General features: G+C 42.1%; 1 protein-coding gene across 4 annotated transcripts in view; it reads right to left on the minus strand.

Annotated features, from left to right (window-relative positions):
• Positions 1-16,709, minus strand: part of pank4 (pantothenate kinase 4 (inactive)) — a 71,559-nt gene that overhangs the window by 33,320 nt on the left and 21,530 nt on the right. For all 4 annotated transcript variants that reach the window (XM_080215426.1, XM_080215427.1, XM_080215428.1 and 1 more), the window contains 6 exons: positions 12,833-13,016; positions 11,612-11,704; positions 9,883-10,036; positions 4,621-4,802; positions 4,341-4,422; positions 3,489-3,589 (listed from right to left, as the gene is read on the minus strand). In XM_080215426.1, coding sequence (XP_080071552.1) covers positions 3,489-3,589; positions 4,341-4,422; positions 4,621-4,802; positions 9,883-10,036; positions 11,612-11,704; positions 12,833-13,016 — 796 coding nt within the window. The remainder of the gene's footprint in view (positions 1-3,488; positions 3,590-4,340; positions 4,423-4,620; positions 4,803-9,882; positions 10,037-11,611; positions 11,705-12,832; positions 13,017-16,709) is intronic.

Consider the following 16,709-nt stretch of genomic DNA (forward strand, 5'->3'; position numbering starts at 1 on the left):
TGGAGTTTCTTCCATTTTTTGCTCAAACCACTTGTATTGTACTAGAACCGGCTCGGAACATATGGAAGATTTTAGAAGCATTGTAGCCACAAAAGCTGGACAATAAAATTCACTTACATCTCTCTTTATTGAAAAGAAGGTGCTGCCAATGTCACAATAGGAGGTAGTAGAAAAATCAGTTTGGATAAAGTAAAGAATTAAAATGTTGACCACAATCGAAGTAGAAAAGTCATCCAGTTATGATGGGGTGCATCCTTCTGATTGTGGAAATATGGAAATTGTAGCAGCTCTGACCACAATGGTCCAATCATCCTTGGGCATGGGGCAATGCCAAAGGATTGGAAATAACATTTGGAGTCATTAATTTAAGACAAAATTAAGTGACACATGGAAAATGAAGTGTCAATAAGTATAAGTCAGCATGGATTTGTTAAAGGAAAATTATGTTTGACTAACGTGACTGAATTATTTGATGAAATAATGAACAGAGTGGATTGTGGTGGTATGGCTGATATTGTTCATATGAACTTTCAAAAGGTGTTTGATAATGTACCACATAAGAATAATTCTGGTGAAATTAATGGCCATGTCATTAAAGGTAAGGTGGAGTAACATGAGGGGAAAAGTACGCAGCAACTAATAATCTGGAACGTACTTTCTGAAAGGCTAATAAAAACAGATTCAATAATAACTTTCAAAAGGGAACTGGATAAATACTTAAAATAGAGACATTTACTGAACAATGGGGAAAGATCAAGAGAATGGAATTAATTGGAAATTCTTTCAAAGAGTAACCATAGACATGGTGGGCTAAGCGCATCATTCTGTGTTATATCAGACTATAACATGAGCCCCATCACCCACCCACATCGAATAAGTCTTTTAAAGCACACAGTTTATAAATTACAGTATTGGGGGCATTTTAAATGCAAGGATCACAAGTCCTTCTATTCCTTGCTGCTTAATATCAAGACACCCAAATTTCAGTCTCACTGTTGCTTGACAGGTGGTATCAGTGCACACACAACTCGCACTTTTTGAAAACTGGAAGGTATAGGAGTAAAAGCCAACTTGCCTATTAGTGCCATTCAAACTGTAGCTTTGACACATCATTCCGAGCACAGACAAGCCAAACAGGATTACACCCTCCAGTGATTTCACACTCCTTCTCCCCAACCCCGCCACAACCGCCCCCAGAATATGCAAACAGTAGGAGCAATTGCAGTCAAACGGACTCCTATCTACACTGTAGTGGGGAGTAAAGGGCAGCAATTGAAGGACATAGCTATTTAACCTGCTTATTCTCAACGTCAACTATCTTCGGCAGCTGTAAGTTATTCCTTTCTGTTCCCTCTAACAGGATGAAAATTATTCTGCAGAGTTAATGCAACAAAGCAAAGGGGAGAAAAGAAATGAACAGGATCACTTACTGAAAACTGTAGAAGGATTAACAGAACGTGGAGACGACCAGGAAAGGAATGAAAGATGCAGGTTAGAACTTAAGTGTAAAATGAACAAAAGAAAATAAGTGAGCTATTCCTGCACGCAAAATGCTTGCAGTATTCATCCTTCTCTAGCCATCACCTTAAGCCTTCCAGAAACTCTGGCACCTCAAATTATATGGGCAAGACATTTAGGATCCATTTTGGGGAAGAGAATGGATGACTTTCTGCTTTTTAAAAATTATTTCAAGGCTTTCTTATCGCCCCAAATTCAATATGCTGGTTTTGATTAAGAAAACTTGCTACTTTAACTGAACATTGTACTCGGGTGTGGGTAGCGACAACCTAACAAAACTTAAACCTGGACAATATACCGCCAGGGGGATAAAATTAACCTCATGTCTATGGTATATGACTTGGTGCCACATCCTGATATGTAGACATGACCTATAACATGATTTGAGACAAAGTACCACTGTTTCACCCAAGATGTGCCTGAAGTGGCAAGAACGGCCGTGTCTGGGCATATCTCAGCAACAACCAGTGACCTAAATTACTCATATTATTTCAGAGATACCAGAAAGACACTGGAAATAGCCTTTGTAAAGATTAATGTTCAAGACTCAAACGTTCTGTACATGTTTACATTAAAGCAAGAATTAATATCCAATTTCAAAAACTATTATAAACAAGGGCAGATGGTGTAGTGGTAATGTCACTGGACTAGTAATCCAGAGAACCAGGCTAATGCTCTAGGGACATGGTTTCAAATCCCAATACAGGAGCTGCTAGAATTTCAATTCAATTAATAAAATCTGGAATTGACAGCTATGCCAGAATTCTACCACCTTGCCCGCCCAAGGTTCGTAAGATCCCGTCCAAGGCCAACAGAGAATGCCTTTCTGTGAGCCTCAGAATTGGGGCGGGCGAGGCAGTAAAATTCTGGCCCTAATCTCAGTAATGGTAACCACAACCATGGTAACACAGGGGCAGCACAGTGGCACTGCAGTCTCACAGCTCCAGGGACCTGGGTTCAATACCCAACTTGGGTCACTGCCTGTGTGGTGTTTGCATGTTCTCTGTGTGGGTTTCCTCCCACAGTCCAAAAATGTGCAGGTTAGGTGAATTGGCCATACTAAATTCTCCCTTAGTGTACCCGACAGACAGTGGAATGTGGCGACTGGGTGATTTTCCCAGTAACTTCATTACGGTGTGAATGTAAGCTTACTTGTGACTAATAAATAAAAATAAACTATCATCGATTATCATAAAAACCCGTCTGATTCATTAACACCCTTCAAGGGTAGTTAGGGGTGGACAACAATGCTGGCCTTGCACACGATGCCCACATCTCATGAAAAAAAAGCACGCTTCTGGAATAAATAATTAAATGCGCAAAATAGTCACTGAGTGGACTGAAGAGGCATTTGCTGATTTCTGTAAAAGGGTTTTTTTTTTCCTTTCTCTTCATGATGGGATTAAAAAAAGGTTTGCTTCAGAATAAATCAAAGTGCTGTTAATAGCCTGCATATGAATGAATTCACATTCAGGTCAAAATTGTGAGGGCTCCAAGGTGCATTTACGCTGCAAATGCAGTCCCTACTTCTCTGCTGTAGAAGCAGTCAGAATAGATTCACAGCCCGGTGCAATATCAACTGGAGCTATGTGGAATGAATGTGGAGAAAGGAGCCACCTGCATCTCTCCAGTGTCGGGGTGAGCCTCTGCACTGCAGTTAAACTACTCCAGCATTGAAATTATATGCTCAGCATATTAATCTACTACTCCAGAAAGCATTATAAACAAGGCCTTTTTGCAACTCATTTGAAACAAATTCCACAAATTTTGAAATAGCATGGATTTGTTTTGTTTCGTTGTGCTGGACAATAGTGTTAAAATGTCACCTTCATTCCCTGCTTCCAAGACAACTGCTCTCTACTTAAAGAATTTGGTGAATGTCTGCTCCATAGGCTAGTCTTTTGAAGGTACCAGGTTTTATATAACTCATGTGGTTCACAAAATACATGATTCTCATTACAGATGCATACCGTTCCACTTCGTGTTCGTTGCAGCGGATGCACATCAGGAGAACTGTTCATTAAACCTGAACTGCCAGCATAGTTCTCTCCCCAGCTGTACTGATTAGGATCTGAAAAATAAAACATGATAGGATAGGCAGTGGGTAACCTGGCAGCTGGAAGTATGTGTATTTCTGGAAACAAAGAAAAATTTGGAGAAACTGCACTGGTTTTCCACAACTAACACACACTCCAAGAATCTCTCATAGCGCTGCCTTGGAGTATCAAACCTGATTTCATGTTCAAGGACCCGCTGGCTGGCTTGAATTATTGAACTTTTGACAGAGGAAGCAAGAATGCTAGCCAAGCCAACCAATGTAATTTGGTGTTTGATCAATTTTGAAGACAGGCTGTAAAGACTAAGCTTGTATTCCCCCGACCCTAGAAGCACAAAGAGTGATGTAAATTAGGTGTTTAAGATGAACTAAGGATTTGAGAGGGTAGGTAAGAGAGAAACTATCTCCTCTGGTGGGAAGTGTCCAGAACAAGGTGACATTGCCTTAAAATTAGAGCTAGGCAGTTCAGGTTTGATGCCAAAAGGCACTTCTTCATAGAAGTTGCATCTTTCTTTCCCTAAAGATCTGTTGAGATTGGGATGAATTGAAAGTTTCAAAACTAAAATTGACAATGTTTTTGTTGGTTACAGAACCAAGGTGGCTAAACAGTGCTAAAATACAGATCACCCATGATCTACCTGACAGAACAGGCTCAAGTGACTGATGGTCTACTGCTAATACTTTGGCCCAAGCACAATGCAGGGATGAGAACAAAGTGCCAGATTTTTACAACTGAAAAAGTGATACACTGAAAACAAGTACTTACTGTCCTCTTCTGCTCCCTTTAGAAAAGCCCCAATAGCACCCAGGTATCCTTCGTGCCTCAGAAATAATGCCTGAACTTCACCCTAACAACCAGGTACAATAAAACCAATGATAAACCAGTCAGTGACAAATTTGTTTTCACACAGTAACTTCATTGTAAAGAGGTTAGGGCAGCTGGATTCATGGCAAGACTTAATGTTAAAACAGTTCATACTTCCAAAGACCCCACTAAAATAAGTGCCGCACCACTGCATCCACCCCACTTCCCCTGTGATTATTACCTTTGTGAAGTAGTTAATACTGTAAGTAATAGTGTGCATGGTAACAGGATGGCCTCGGATAAAGAAACCACCAAAGTAGACTCTGCTGAGGTTGTGAAGCTTGGCATACAGGCAGGCCAGCTGGCCAATGTCATTGCTGATCATATGGAGTAAACTCTTTGCCATGTCCTCTTTGGTGAACTCTAAACACACAAAAAAAGTCATTTAATGATCTGTAACATTGGGCGGAAGGGAGAAAAACAGAGGGGGAAAGAATGCGATTCACATTAACAGATATTACTAACCTGTTGTAAGATTCCTGAATTTCTATCAATCTTACTCAACAGCCACTATAAAACAAAAGGATTCCCACATGGAGAGCTACTAATTTCAGTTATATCACTATCACTATCCTCACTTCTACATCAAATTAGTAATTTGACTGAGAGATGTCACGGTGAATGGTAATGGGGAATGGTACATTAGAAATGCACACGTTAACTTGGTCCTTAAACTGGTTGGTGAAAGGGCACAGAAACTTTACTCTGCAAAAAATCATGGTTCTCCTAGACATAGAAGGCAACAAGGATTCTGTATGTGTAAAGCATGAATTATTGCACTCTCAGCACCAACATCCCCTACCTTCATAAGCTTAAATCTTAGAAGTAAAGGCAATAGGTCAAGTAAGAGCTTTTGCTCTGGGTTCTACCATTATCACTTACTTATCATCAGTCATGTTTTATGCAAGATTTAGTTTGATGCACAATTTTGTATTCTAATGGTAGTTCTATCGGGCATGATCACAGAACAGCAATAACTTTTAACATCATCACTCAGTTAAATGGATTTCACACACTATGTACATCTATAAAAATGTAAGAAACTGGAGCAGTAGAGTCTGTTCCCCTATTCAATATCATGGTTAAATTATTGCTTCAACATCACTTTCCCGCCTGCTCCCTATATCTCCTAATTCCCCGAGAGACCTAAAATCTGTCTATCCCTACTTCAATGATGGAGTAACCACAATTTTCTGCAGTAGACAATTCCAAAGATTCACAACCCTTTGAGTGGAGAAATTTGTCATCTCAATTTCAAATGACTGACCTCTTATTAGGAGACTTCCCCTGTATCCTAGATCCCCCAGGCAGAGGAAACAACCTCTGTGTCTATCCTGTCCAGCCCCTTTCTTTCAGAATCTTGTATGTTTTAATGAGATTACATTTCATTCTTCTAAACTCCAGATTATAGGCCCGATTTACTCATCCTCACACTACAGGACAACCCTCACACTGTAGGAACCAATCTATGAACCTAACTGTGTACAATGTTCCAAGTGGTCTCACCAAAGTTCTATACAACTGCAGCAAGAATTCTTTATTCTTGTATGCCAATCCCCTTAAAGGCCAACATGCTATGCCTTCTTGATCACCTGCTGTTGCTGCATGCTAACTTTGTGTTCCTTATATAAGCATTGTACATCCAAGTCTCTCCAAACATCAACATTTAGAACACCATACCTGTTCAAAAAATGTAGAATTAGTACTTTTATAACAGCGTTCTAAAGCAACCTACACAAGTCGTCCTGGTCTTATAATGCCATTTTATTTCCCCCATTACTGTTGGAAAAAAAGTACTTTAATCTCATTTAACAGGCTTGGTTTTAAGTCCCCTCTTAAGGTTTCTCTTTATTACTATATAAAACGTTGGACAGGCATTATACTCTTGTCCTATCTCAATCCAGCCGACGGTATGGATACAAAGCAGTAACACTTTGTACAATGGGATTTAGTGCATTGTAAGGCTCCCATTTTCCAATGTGCAAGGAAAAGTCCCGTCTTCTCTAAGTTAAAGTTCACACTCTTCCAATTCCAACTTTCACTTTGCCCAGCCAAGATGGATTCATCAGTCACCAGGTCACTGGCCTCTGAGTAGGTCAATTTGTACACTAGTATCTCACTATCTTGAAAAGAATCTCCCAAAGATTCCTCTCTTCCTTCCCAATTTTCTCCTATTTCAACTGTTCAAAGTCCACTGGCATAACTTGGAACTTATCCATGGCTAAGATTTTGGAGAGAATTATGTTTATGTATTGTGCTTTATAACAAAAAGAATTTTCACAGGTTTTGAAACAGAAACAGCAACAGACTGCAGGCATTGAAGATGAATATTGAAACCAAATGACTTCCTACACTTCAACCAAGACAATGAGAGACAACTGACTCATACCAGATTCAACTCACTGTTGTTTTTATTCATTTTGAGAATAGTGGGAAATATCTTTCAAAGTCACAACACAAAAAGGAGCAGGACAGCCATCAGTTTTAGTTTATTCACGTGGCATAATGGCAAAACACTGAATAAATTAGAGGGACTGATTTTCCACTGATTGGGATCTCAGAAGAAAGGGCAAAGAGTTGTAGACTGACTCTACAAGTTCACTCAACTGCCAGGTCAGTCAGAATTAGAAGGATAGAGAGAGAGCATGGCATGATCTTCATTGTTCATATTCTCAATTAGCATTTAGCAATTAGTTGAATCATGTTCAGAAATCTAAACAGTTTTACAATCGTATCACTAAAGTGTTTCAGTCTGCCTTTGGAAAGATTGGAGAAGTGTATGAGGGCGTGTGCAAGACCTGACATCCACTTTAGTTACAATGAAATCCTACTGTTGCACTCCCAGGGTTAGACTATTGTATAATTAGATTTTATGCAGTACAGTAAATTATCTGATTACAAATCATTCCAAATGCTTATGGAAGTGGGACTCGCTGATGTTCCTGAAAAAATATCTGAAGCAGATCTGAAAGTTCTGACATCTACCCTTTCCTTGAGTATCCAGGGCGTTGCTTTTACACAAAGTGTTATGTAAATACATGTATGTATGCAATTAAGAACATAATATGAAATAGGAGCAGGAGTAGGCCATCTAGCCCCTCGAGCCTGCCCCGCCATTCAATAAGATCATGGCTGATCTGTCGTGTCTCAGTTCCACATTCCCGCCCTCTCCCCATAACCCTTAATCCCCTTGCCTATCAAAAACCTATCAACCCGCGTCTTAAAAATATTTAGCGAGGCAGCCTCCACCACTTCAACGGGCAGAGAATTCCAGAGATTCACCACCCTTTCAGTGAAGAAGTTCCTCCTCAACTCCGTTCTAAACCACCCCCCCTTTATCTTGAGGCTATGCCCTCTAGTCCTACTGTCCTTTCTGAGCGGGAAGAACCTCTCCACCTCTGTCCTATCCATCCCATTCATCATCTTATACGTCTCAATGAGATCTCCCCTCATTCTTCTAAACTCTAATGAGTACAAGCCTAGTTTATCAGCCTCTCCTCATGGTTCAACCCCGTCAACTCCGGTATCAGCCTAGTAAACCTCCTCTGCACTCCCTCCAAGGCCAAAATATCCTTAGGTAAGTGCGGTGACCAAAACTGCACACAGTACTCCAGCTGCGGCCTCACCAATGCCCTATACAGCTGCAGCAAGACCTCCCTACTTTTATATTCAATCCCCCTCGACATGAAGGCCAGCATCCCACTTGCCTTCCTGACCACCTGCTGCACCTGCAGGCTGGGTTTTTGCGACTCATGCACAAGGACCCCGAGGTCCCTCTGCACCGTCGCATGCTGCAGTTTTTCGCCATGTAAGTAATAGTCCTTCCTACCATTATTCCTACCAAGGTGGACAACCTCACATTTGCCAACATTAAATTCCATTTGCCAGTTCCTGGCCCATTCACCCAGCCTATCTAGATCCTTCTGCAGACTCTCCACACCCTCCGCACAATTTGCCGTTCCACCAATCTTGGTGTCATCAGCAAATTTCGACACCATACACTCGGTTCCCTCCTCCAGATCATCTATATAAATGGTAAATAGCTGAGGCCCCAGCACCGACCCCTGGGGCACTCCACTAGTCACCAACCACCAATCCGAATAGCACCCATTTACCCCCACTCTCTGCCTCCTATTTGACAGCCAATCCTCTATCCACGCTAACACCCTACCCCCAGCTCCATGCCCCCTGACCTTCTGTAATAACCTCTTGTGAGGCACCTTATCAAACGCCTTCTGAAAATCAAGAAACACCACATCCACCGGCTCTCCTCTATCCACTGCCCTAGACACATCCTCATAGAACTCCAATAAATTCGTCAGACATGACTTCCCCTTAACGAAACCGTGCTGTGTCTGCTCTATCAAACAATTCTCCTCAAGATGCCTCGCTATTTTCTCCGTGATCACGGATTCTAACATTTTACCTACAACAGACGTTAAACTAACCGGCCTATAATTCCCTGCCTTTTGCCTGCCACCCTTCTTAAACAACGGCGTAACATTAGCCGTTTTCCAATCTTCCGGCACTTCCCCAGAATCCAGCAACATTTGGAAAATAATCACCAAGGCATCCACTATCACCTCCACCATTTCTTTCAGAACCCTTGGATATATTCCATCCGGTCCTGGGGACTTGTCCACAATCAGTCCCTCCAGTCTATCGAGCACTGCCTCTCTAGTAACAATAATGTCATTCAAGCCCTCCACTCCTACCATCTTTCCATCGCTAACAGCCGGCAAATTATTATTACCATTTTGTTAAAACCAGCAAGGATAGGATTTTCAGTTAGGTATTTTATGTACTGTAACTTCATAGAATCCCTACAATGCAGAAGGAGGCCATTCAGCCTATTAATCCTACACCAACAACAATCCCACCCAGGCCCTACCTCTGTAACCCCACCTATTTACCCTGCTAGTCCCCCACATTAAAAGGCAATTTAACCAATCAACCTAACCCACACATCTTCAGACCGTGGGAGGAAACTGGAGCACCCGGAGGAAACCCACACAGACACAGGGAGAACATGCAAACTCCACACAGTGACCTGAAGCCAGAATTGAACCCAGGTCCCTGGCACTGTGAGGTAGCAATACTAACCACTGTGGTGCAGAAGACCACCCTACACAACTCTTTCCATTTCCTACTTCAGCTATCTTTGTCCATGAATGAGAGGAATAAATCAATATCAACTTAGCATTAGTTCTGCGTTGTGAAATTATGCTATCTGGGAACTGGATCAAATCTACTTCACATGGGAATCTTACAGATAGGAAGAGACTTCCATCCCATAAATTTGGGTTTGACTCAAAACCAAGTGTGAAAAGTAAAAAGCATATTCAACTGCTGAGTACCTCACCCTAAAGGTTCTCTCAAGAAACTGCCTCCAACTGAACAGGATGTAAATCAAGACATAACTATTAACCAGGGTGCACTTTACCTTTATCAGTAGTGGCAGATTTTCCAAAGCTGCTGGCAATAAGATCCCCAGTCAGCCCAAAGGATTCGTACGCCCCTCCATAAATATCACGAACTAACATGTCTACATTTGTGTGCTGTCCTTTTGATGCAAGCTGCAATAATTCATCAAATCTCTGTAGAACGAAAATAAAAGTTACATGTAAGCCATCATCAAATCAAGTCAACCTTTGAGATATAAGAGTTGAGATGGGAAGAATAAAAGAAACAGCTTTCATAAAACTTAAAATGCCATGAGTCTTAAATAATGTGAATTTTACAGCCCTTTGTGTGGGTTAAGAACACCCAAAGCGAAGGAAAACCTTGAACTTAAAACTGCAAATCATGTTAATTAAGTGTCCCGTTTGCATACCTTCCTCCTTCATTGATTCCTTGGTGAAATACAAGTCCATAAGTGCTAGTTGCCCTACAATATCTGTCAAGTCATCAGTCTTTGCCTACATAGCAGTGTCATTACCCTAAGCCTTCCCTCATTACGGATCCAGCCCAGTACAGGGAATGACCACAAGCAGGCACAATGAGCAATTCTGCTCTCATTCAGCTAGTAAACAGGGGCAAATTCTCACACCCCCTACTCCAGCCCACAGCAAAGATCAACTAGCTCAGGAGAGACTAGGGATTGAACCTCATCGTCTGGGTCTTCATCTACATTTATCTGGGTCAAATTATTTCCTCCCGCAATATTATATGACAATCCGTCCACTGAGTATCCAGGAGAAGAACCAACATTCTCACTAACAATCTCCTCCATTAATGCTCAACAATTGTGTACAAGGAGCTATAAAATAATAATTTTGGCATAACTGTGCTCAATTTAACCATCATTATGAAAGGGATGCTTGCATCACTGCTACAACATTACCCAATGATGGCACACGAATGTTCAGGGCCACACACACCACCTCCCCCCCACTCCCCTCTCACAAAAAGAGGTATGGTTCAATCTTCATCACCCTTGGGGTGGTAACAATACTCTAAACAACTTGAAAGAAACAACAAAAGAAATAACAACAATAGAAAGCAACACTGGAGCAAAATGGGAAATTTGAACAACAGGCAAAGTAATTAATGGAAACTGACAGCATTTTAACTGGTAACCCCAACAGAAAAGAGAACAGCTATCATCACTACCGGTGTTATGACAGCTAGCACTATCTTGCCCCCAAGTCAGAAGGACTTGGGTTCAACTCTCATTCCAAAGATGTGAGCACGAATGTTAGCAGTGCAACAGTGAGGGACTCCTGCGCCGGCAGAGGTGCCATCTTTTAGATGCGGTATTAAACCTTTGCCCAATCTGCTCCGTCGGGTGCACGTAAAGGATCCCATGCCTATCCTCAAACCCCACTGAACTTCAAGGAAAACCAGGCTTGTCATTCTGACTTTACTAATCAATATGCATCCTTCAGTGCTATGTACAAATTGACTGCCACATTACATCAGAAGTGATTAGATTTCAAGAATACATGAGAGTCATAGGATCATGAAAGGTGCTCTGTAAATGCAGCATTCTTCCATTTTTACTGCACATGGGGAAGAGGCAACCACCCTAAACTTCTGGATACATGACTAGAGGGCAGAACCCACTAATGCCTGAAGACAGTTTCAAGCCCATATTCCTGACCTCAGCTAGGAATGTGACGAGGAGAGAGTCTATAAAAGACAAATAGGAGGGGTAGGGGGGGAATTACCACCTTTGTTTTTGTCAGCAAGGCTCCAAGTCCCCAGAATGTACCACCGCCTATCGAGCTTCCTCCAATCCGCTCAAATTGATCTTCTGACTCCACCTGCATGGATGACAGGAATTAAAATAAACACAGGTTGTTTTTCAGTTTGCTATTTCTAACCCACTTTGAGACATCACAAGGCAATATAAACTGTTTTTTGTTAAGTATTACTGAACCAGGTAGGAGCCGTTCTTTTTAAAAAAGCTTTAAAATTTAATTACAGAGGAAATCTTCCTTCAATGTCTTCACTGCAGAAGCATAAAGTGAAAGTAAAGTTTATTAGTCAGAAGTAAGACTTACATTAACACTGCAATGAAGTTACTGTGAAAATCCCTTAGTCACCACACTCTGGCGTCTGTTCGGGTCATTGCATCTAACCAGCACATCTTTAAGACTATGGGAGAAAACTGGAGCACACAGAAGAAATCCACACAGACACAGGGAAAATGTGCAGACTCCACACAAACAGTGACCCAAGCAGGGAATCGAACCTGGGTCCCTGGCACTGTGAAGCAGCAGTGCGAACCACTGTGCTGCCCTATGCATGATCTGCATCCATGCAGATCTGAATCTTAATTTGAGAAATCATCAATCTGTTTAGGATTTATATGTTGAAAAAACAAATTAGTTGATTTCTGGCAGCACATCAGTTTGATGTCACAATTAGCTTTTGTGTCTCCAGAATGGGGGAAGGGATGAAATTCAAGGTTCCAAGTATTTGCAGCCCTATCTGGAAGCTGCACATGCATTGGATGGAGGGCAGGACTGGGTTCAGCTGTGATGTTCTCGTCAATCAAATAGCTGGCTGACCCTTACTACAAGCTTACAAAATGTCAACCTTGGTGAAATACTAGAAGGCTGCCAGCTCCTATTGGCTCCATTTCCAAATAACAGTCAGTACCTTGACCAGTCCAGGGTAGAAAATTAGGAGAAAAGTGAATATCAGCTTTAAAAGATCACAGCCACAATTCTATGTCAATTACCTGTGCCAGTTCTGTTTTGAAAGCTAATGGAGAATAGATAGCAATTAAGAGAAAAGAGACAAAGTACACAGCCGTATCCCTTTATAATATCGAAGTCTGATAATTTAATGGAATGCACCTTTTCAATCCTTTAAAGAGGCAAGGCCAGGAGTAAACGTGTGGCACTTTGCTAGTCACTGTGAGCGCCTGTACAGATTCTACTCACCCGGACTATAGATACTCCCGACCCAATGTTCACCAGTAGATAGGGGAAGATATCTGGATGCGTTGTCTGAAAGCGGAATTCAGGGTCAGCATGCTTCACATACACAAAGGCCTCATGCGGGATATTTCGCAGCACAAAGTTGCAACCTTTGATTAAGCAAGTCATTTCATCTTCCTTATCCACTCTGCAAAGAATTTGAAAGCAAAATCTATCTCACTCATTTAGAAAGCCAAAGTAAAAAAGTGTCACATCCATTGGGAACGGATTATACATACAAGACAAAGCATTAAACAATCTACGGGAAAGCTATGTAATCTGTCCCACCACAAAGGAAGCCAAGTTAAAAAGAACCTGGAGGCTGAAATAGTGCACTGTCCCAAGTGTGTGAAGAGCACTGCACCAGCAAAACCAAAGAAACAATGTATTCTCCCCCAAAGTACAAACTGTACAACCTGACAAAGTACATGCAATTCTCCAACCCCCTGTGCAACCTCCCATCACATCCCATTGAATGTAACTCCTTCCACGCCTTTAAAACCCTCATCAAAACCTATCCTTTGTCCATTCCTTCCACCACTTCTCTGAAGCATTCCACCAGTGCTCACCGTCTTTTGGCCTTGAGAAGCTCCTCTGTTCTTGTTGAAAGTTTTTGTGAATACTATAAAATCAAATTTATTTAAAAAAAAATGAAACATGTGCTCCTGGAATAGGATGCTTATATTTTCAAAATAAGGAATAATTGCTGGGCAGAAATGTGTACTACAGTCATTAACTCACTTAAAGGACAGAATCTTAAATATACACAATTTCCTTTTCTGTGTTTTTCAGCTTCCCCAATACACAGCTGTTTACAAATTGAAAGCCTTTCTTTATTTCCACTTCCGATCAATGACCATTCCTTGCGTTAACAGACAGGAAAAGGGAACATATCACATGGAGAAGGATTTGACAGAGATACAGGGCATGGTTTGGGATACTGGATTAATGGCATAGTGGGTACTGCAGATAGGAGCATAAAATTACTCAAGAGACATTGATAGATTGAGTGGGTAAGTAGATGAAGTTCAACACCATGAAGTATGAAAAGTTAAAAAAAAAGTTTGTTTATTAGTACAAGGAAAGCTTACATTAAGGTTAAATGATAAAGAGTAAGGTTTTGCTACAACAAAGCACTGGCTGGACCACATCAGGAGTACTATGATCAGTTCTGGTTACTACATCAGAGACAGGATACACTGATGTCAGAAACAGTTACAACACAGATTCACCAGGTTATCAAGGCTCAAAGGGTAAATGAATGAGGAGAGATAACATAAACTAAGTTTGTGTCCCTTGGGATATAGACAGTTATGGGGTTTTAGTTAAGTTTTTTTAATGATTTTGAACAGATATGAGAGAGTAGATAGAGAAAGCTTTATCTGCCACTAGGGTACTCTACATACGTAATCAACATTCAAGTACGGTAAGTAGAACTGTGGAACACTCTCACAAAAAGTTGCAGATGCAAACCCAATTAAAATTTGAAAGGGATTTTTGCTAGCCAAGTGCAAGCGATGGTGGTATAAAAGTGAGCACAGCAGCCTTCCAAGCCGGGTTAGATTCCCGACCATCGCATTGGTTTTTGCAGACATTTTGGTTTCTCAATCGTGTTTTGTCATTCAATAAGACAATGACTGATCTGTGACCTAAACTCCATATGACTGCCTTTGTCCCATATCCCTTAACACACTTGGTTAATAAAACTTTGCTCATCAGTAAGATTATGATAGATCACCGTATCTGAAAGGAGACACCTGGGGAGATGGCAACGTAGGATAATGTTACTGGGCTAAGTCCAGAGGCCCAGGCTAACGTTCTGGGGACATGGGTTCAAATCCCAACGCATAGAGTCATAAAACTTTACAACACAAAGAGGCCTTTGCCCCATCGTGTCTGTGCTGGCCATCAAGCACCTATCTATCCTAATCCCAAGTTCCAGCACTTGGTTTATAGCCTTGTATACTATAAGTTTTCAAGTGCTCATCTAAGTGCTTCTTAGATGTTGTGAGGGCTCCTGCCTCTACCACTCTTTCAGGCAGTGAGTTCCAGATTCTCACCACTTTGGGTGAAAAAGATTTTCCTCAAATTGCCTCAAAACCTCTTGCCCCTTACCTTTAATTTAAGACCTCCCCCCCAACATCTATCCTATAAATGTCCCTTATAATCTTGTACACCTCGATCATGTGTACCTCAGCCCTCTCCGCTCCAAGGAAAAGCCTCAGCCTAACAAGAAAATGGCAGCTGATGGAATTTCAATTCAATTAATAAAAATCAGGAAGCAAAAGCTTGTCTCAGTAATTGCGATAAAAACCCATCCGATTTACTGATTCCCTTTAGGGGAGGAAATCGAGCATCCTTACCCAGCCTGCCTCACATGTGACTCGATTCACAGCAATGTGTTTGACTCTTAACTGCCCTGTGAAATGGCCTAGCAAGCCACTTTGTTGGGCAGCAAATGTTAGCCTTACCAGCAACACCCACATCCCATGAATCTTGAGGGGAATTGCTTGATAGAGCAGACGCAGCACGGTTTCGTTAAGGGGAAGTCGTGTCTGACAAATTTATTGGAGTTCTATGAGGATGTGTCTAGGGCGGTGGATGTGGTCTTTCTTGATTTTCAGAAGGCGTTTGACAAGGTACCTCACAAGAGGTTACTGCAGAAGGTAAGGGGGCATGGAGTTGGGGGTAGGGTGTTAGCGTGGATAGAGGATTGGTTGTCAAATAGGAGGCAGAGAGTGGGGGTTAATGGGTGCTATTCGGATTGGCGGTTGGTGACTAGTGGAGTGCCCCAGGGGTCGGTGCTGGGGCCTCAGCTATTTACCATTTATATAGATGATCCGGAGGAGGGAACCGAGTGTATGGTGTCGAAATTTGCTGATGACACCAAGATTGGGGGAACGGCAAATTGCGCGGAGGGTGTGGAGAGTCTGCAGAAGGATCTAGATAGGCTGGGCGAATGGGCCAGGAAATGGCAAATGGAATTTAATGTTGGCAAGTGCGAGGTGGTCCACTTTGGTAGGAAGGACTATTTCTTACGTGGCGAAAAACTGCAGCAGGCGACGGTGCAGAGGGACCTCGGGGTCCTTGTGCATGAGTCGCAAAAACCCAGCTTGCAGGTGCAGCATGTGGTCAGGAAGGTGAATGGGATGCTGGCCTTCATGTCGAGGGGGATTGAATATAAAAGTAGGGAGGTCTTGCTGCAGCTGTATAGGGCATTGGTGAGGCCGCAGCTGGAGTACTGTGTGCAGTTTTGGTCACCGCACTTACCTAAGGATATTTTGGCCTTGGAGGGAGTGCAGAGGAGGTTTACTAGGCTGATACCGGAGTTGAGGGGGTTGAACCATGAGGAGAGGCTGAATAAACTAGGCTTGTACTCATTAGAGTTTAGAAGAATGAGGGGAGATCTCATTGAGACGTATAAGATGATGAATGGGATGGATAGGACAGAGGTGGAGAGGTTCTTCCCGCTCAGAAAGGACAGTAGGACTAGAGGGCATAGCCTCAAGATAAAGGGGGGGCGGTTTAGAACGGAGTTGAGGAGGAACTTCTTCACTGAAAGGGTGGTGAATCTCTGGAATTCTCTGCCCGTTGAAGTGGTGGAGGCTGCCTCGCTAAATATTTTTAAGACGCGGGTTGATAGGTTTTTGATAGGCAAGGGGATTAAAGGTTATGGGGAGAGGGCGGGAATGTGGAACTGAGACACGACAGATCAGCCATGATCTTATTGAATGGCGGGGCAGGCTCGAGGGGCTAGATGGCCTACTCCTGCTCCTATTTCTTATTATGTTCTTAATTGCATACATACATGTATTTACATAACACTTTGTGTAAAAGCAAC

Source organism: Carcharhinus amblyrhynchos, chromosome 30 (assembly GCF_965287045.1).
Source record: "Carcharhinus amblyrhynchos chromosome 30, sCarAmb.v2.hapA, whole genome shotgun sequence".
NCBI classification, from domain to species: Eukaryota; Metazoa; Chordata; class Chondrichthyes; order Carcharhiniformes; family Carcharhinidae; genus Carcharhinus; species Carcharhinus amblyrhynchos.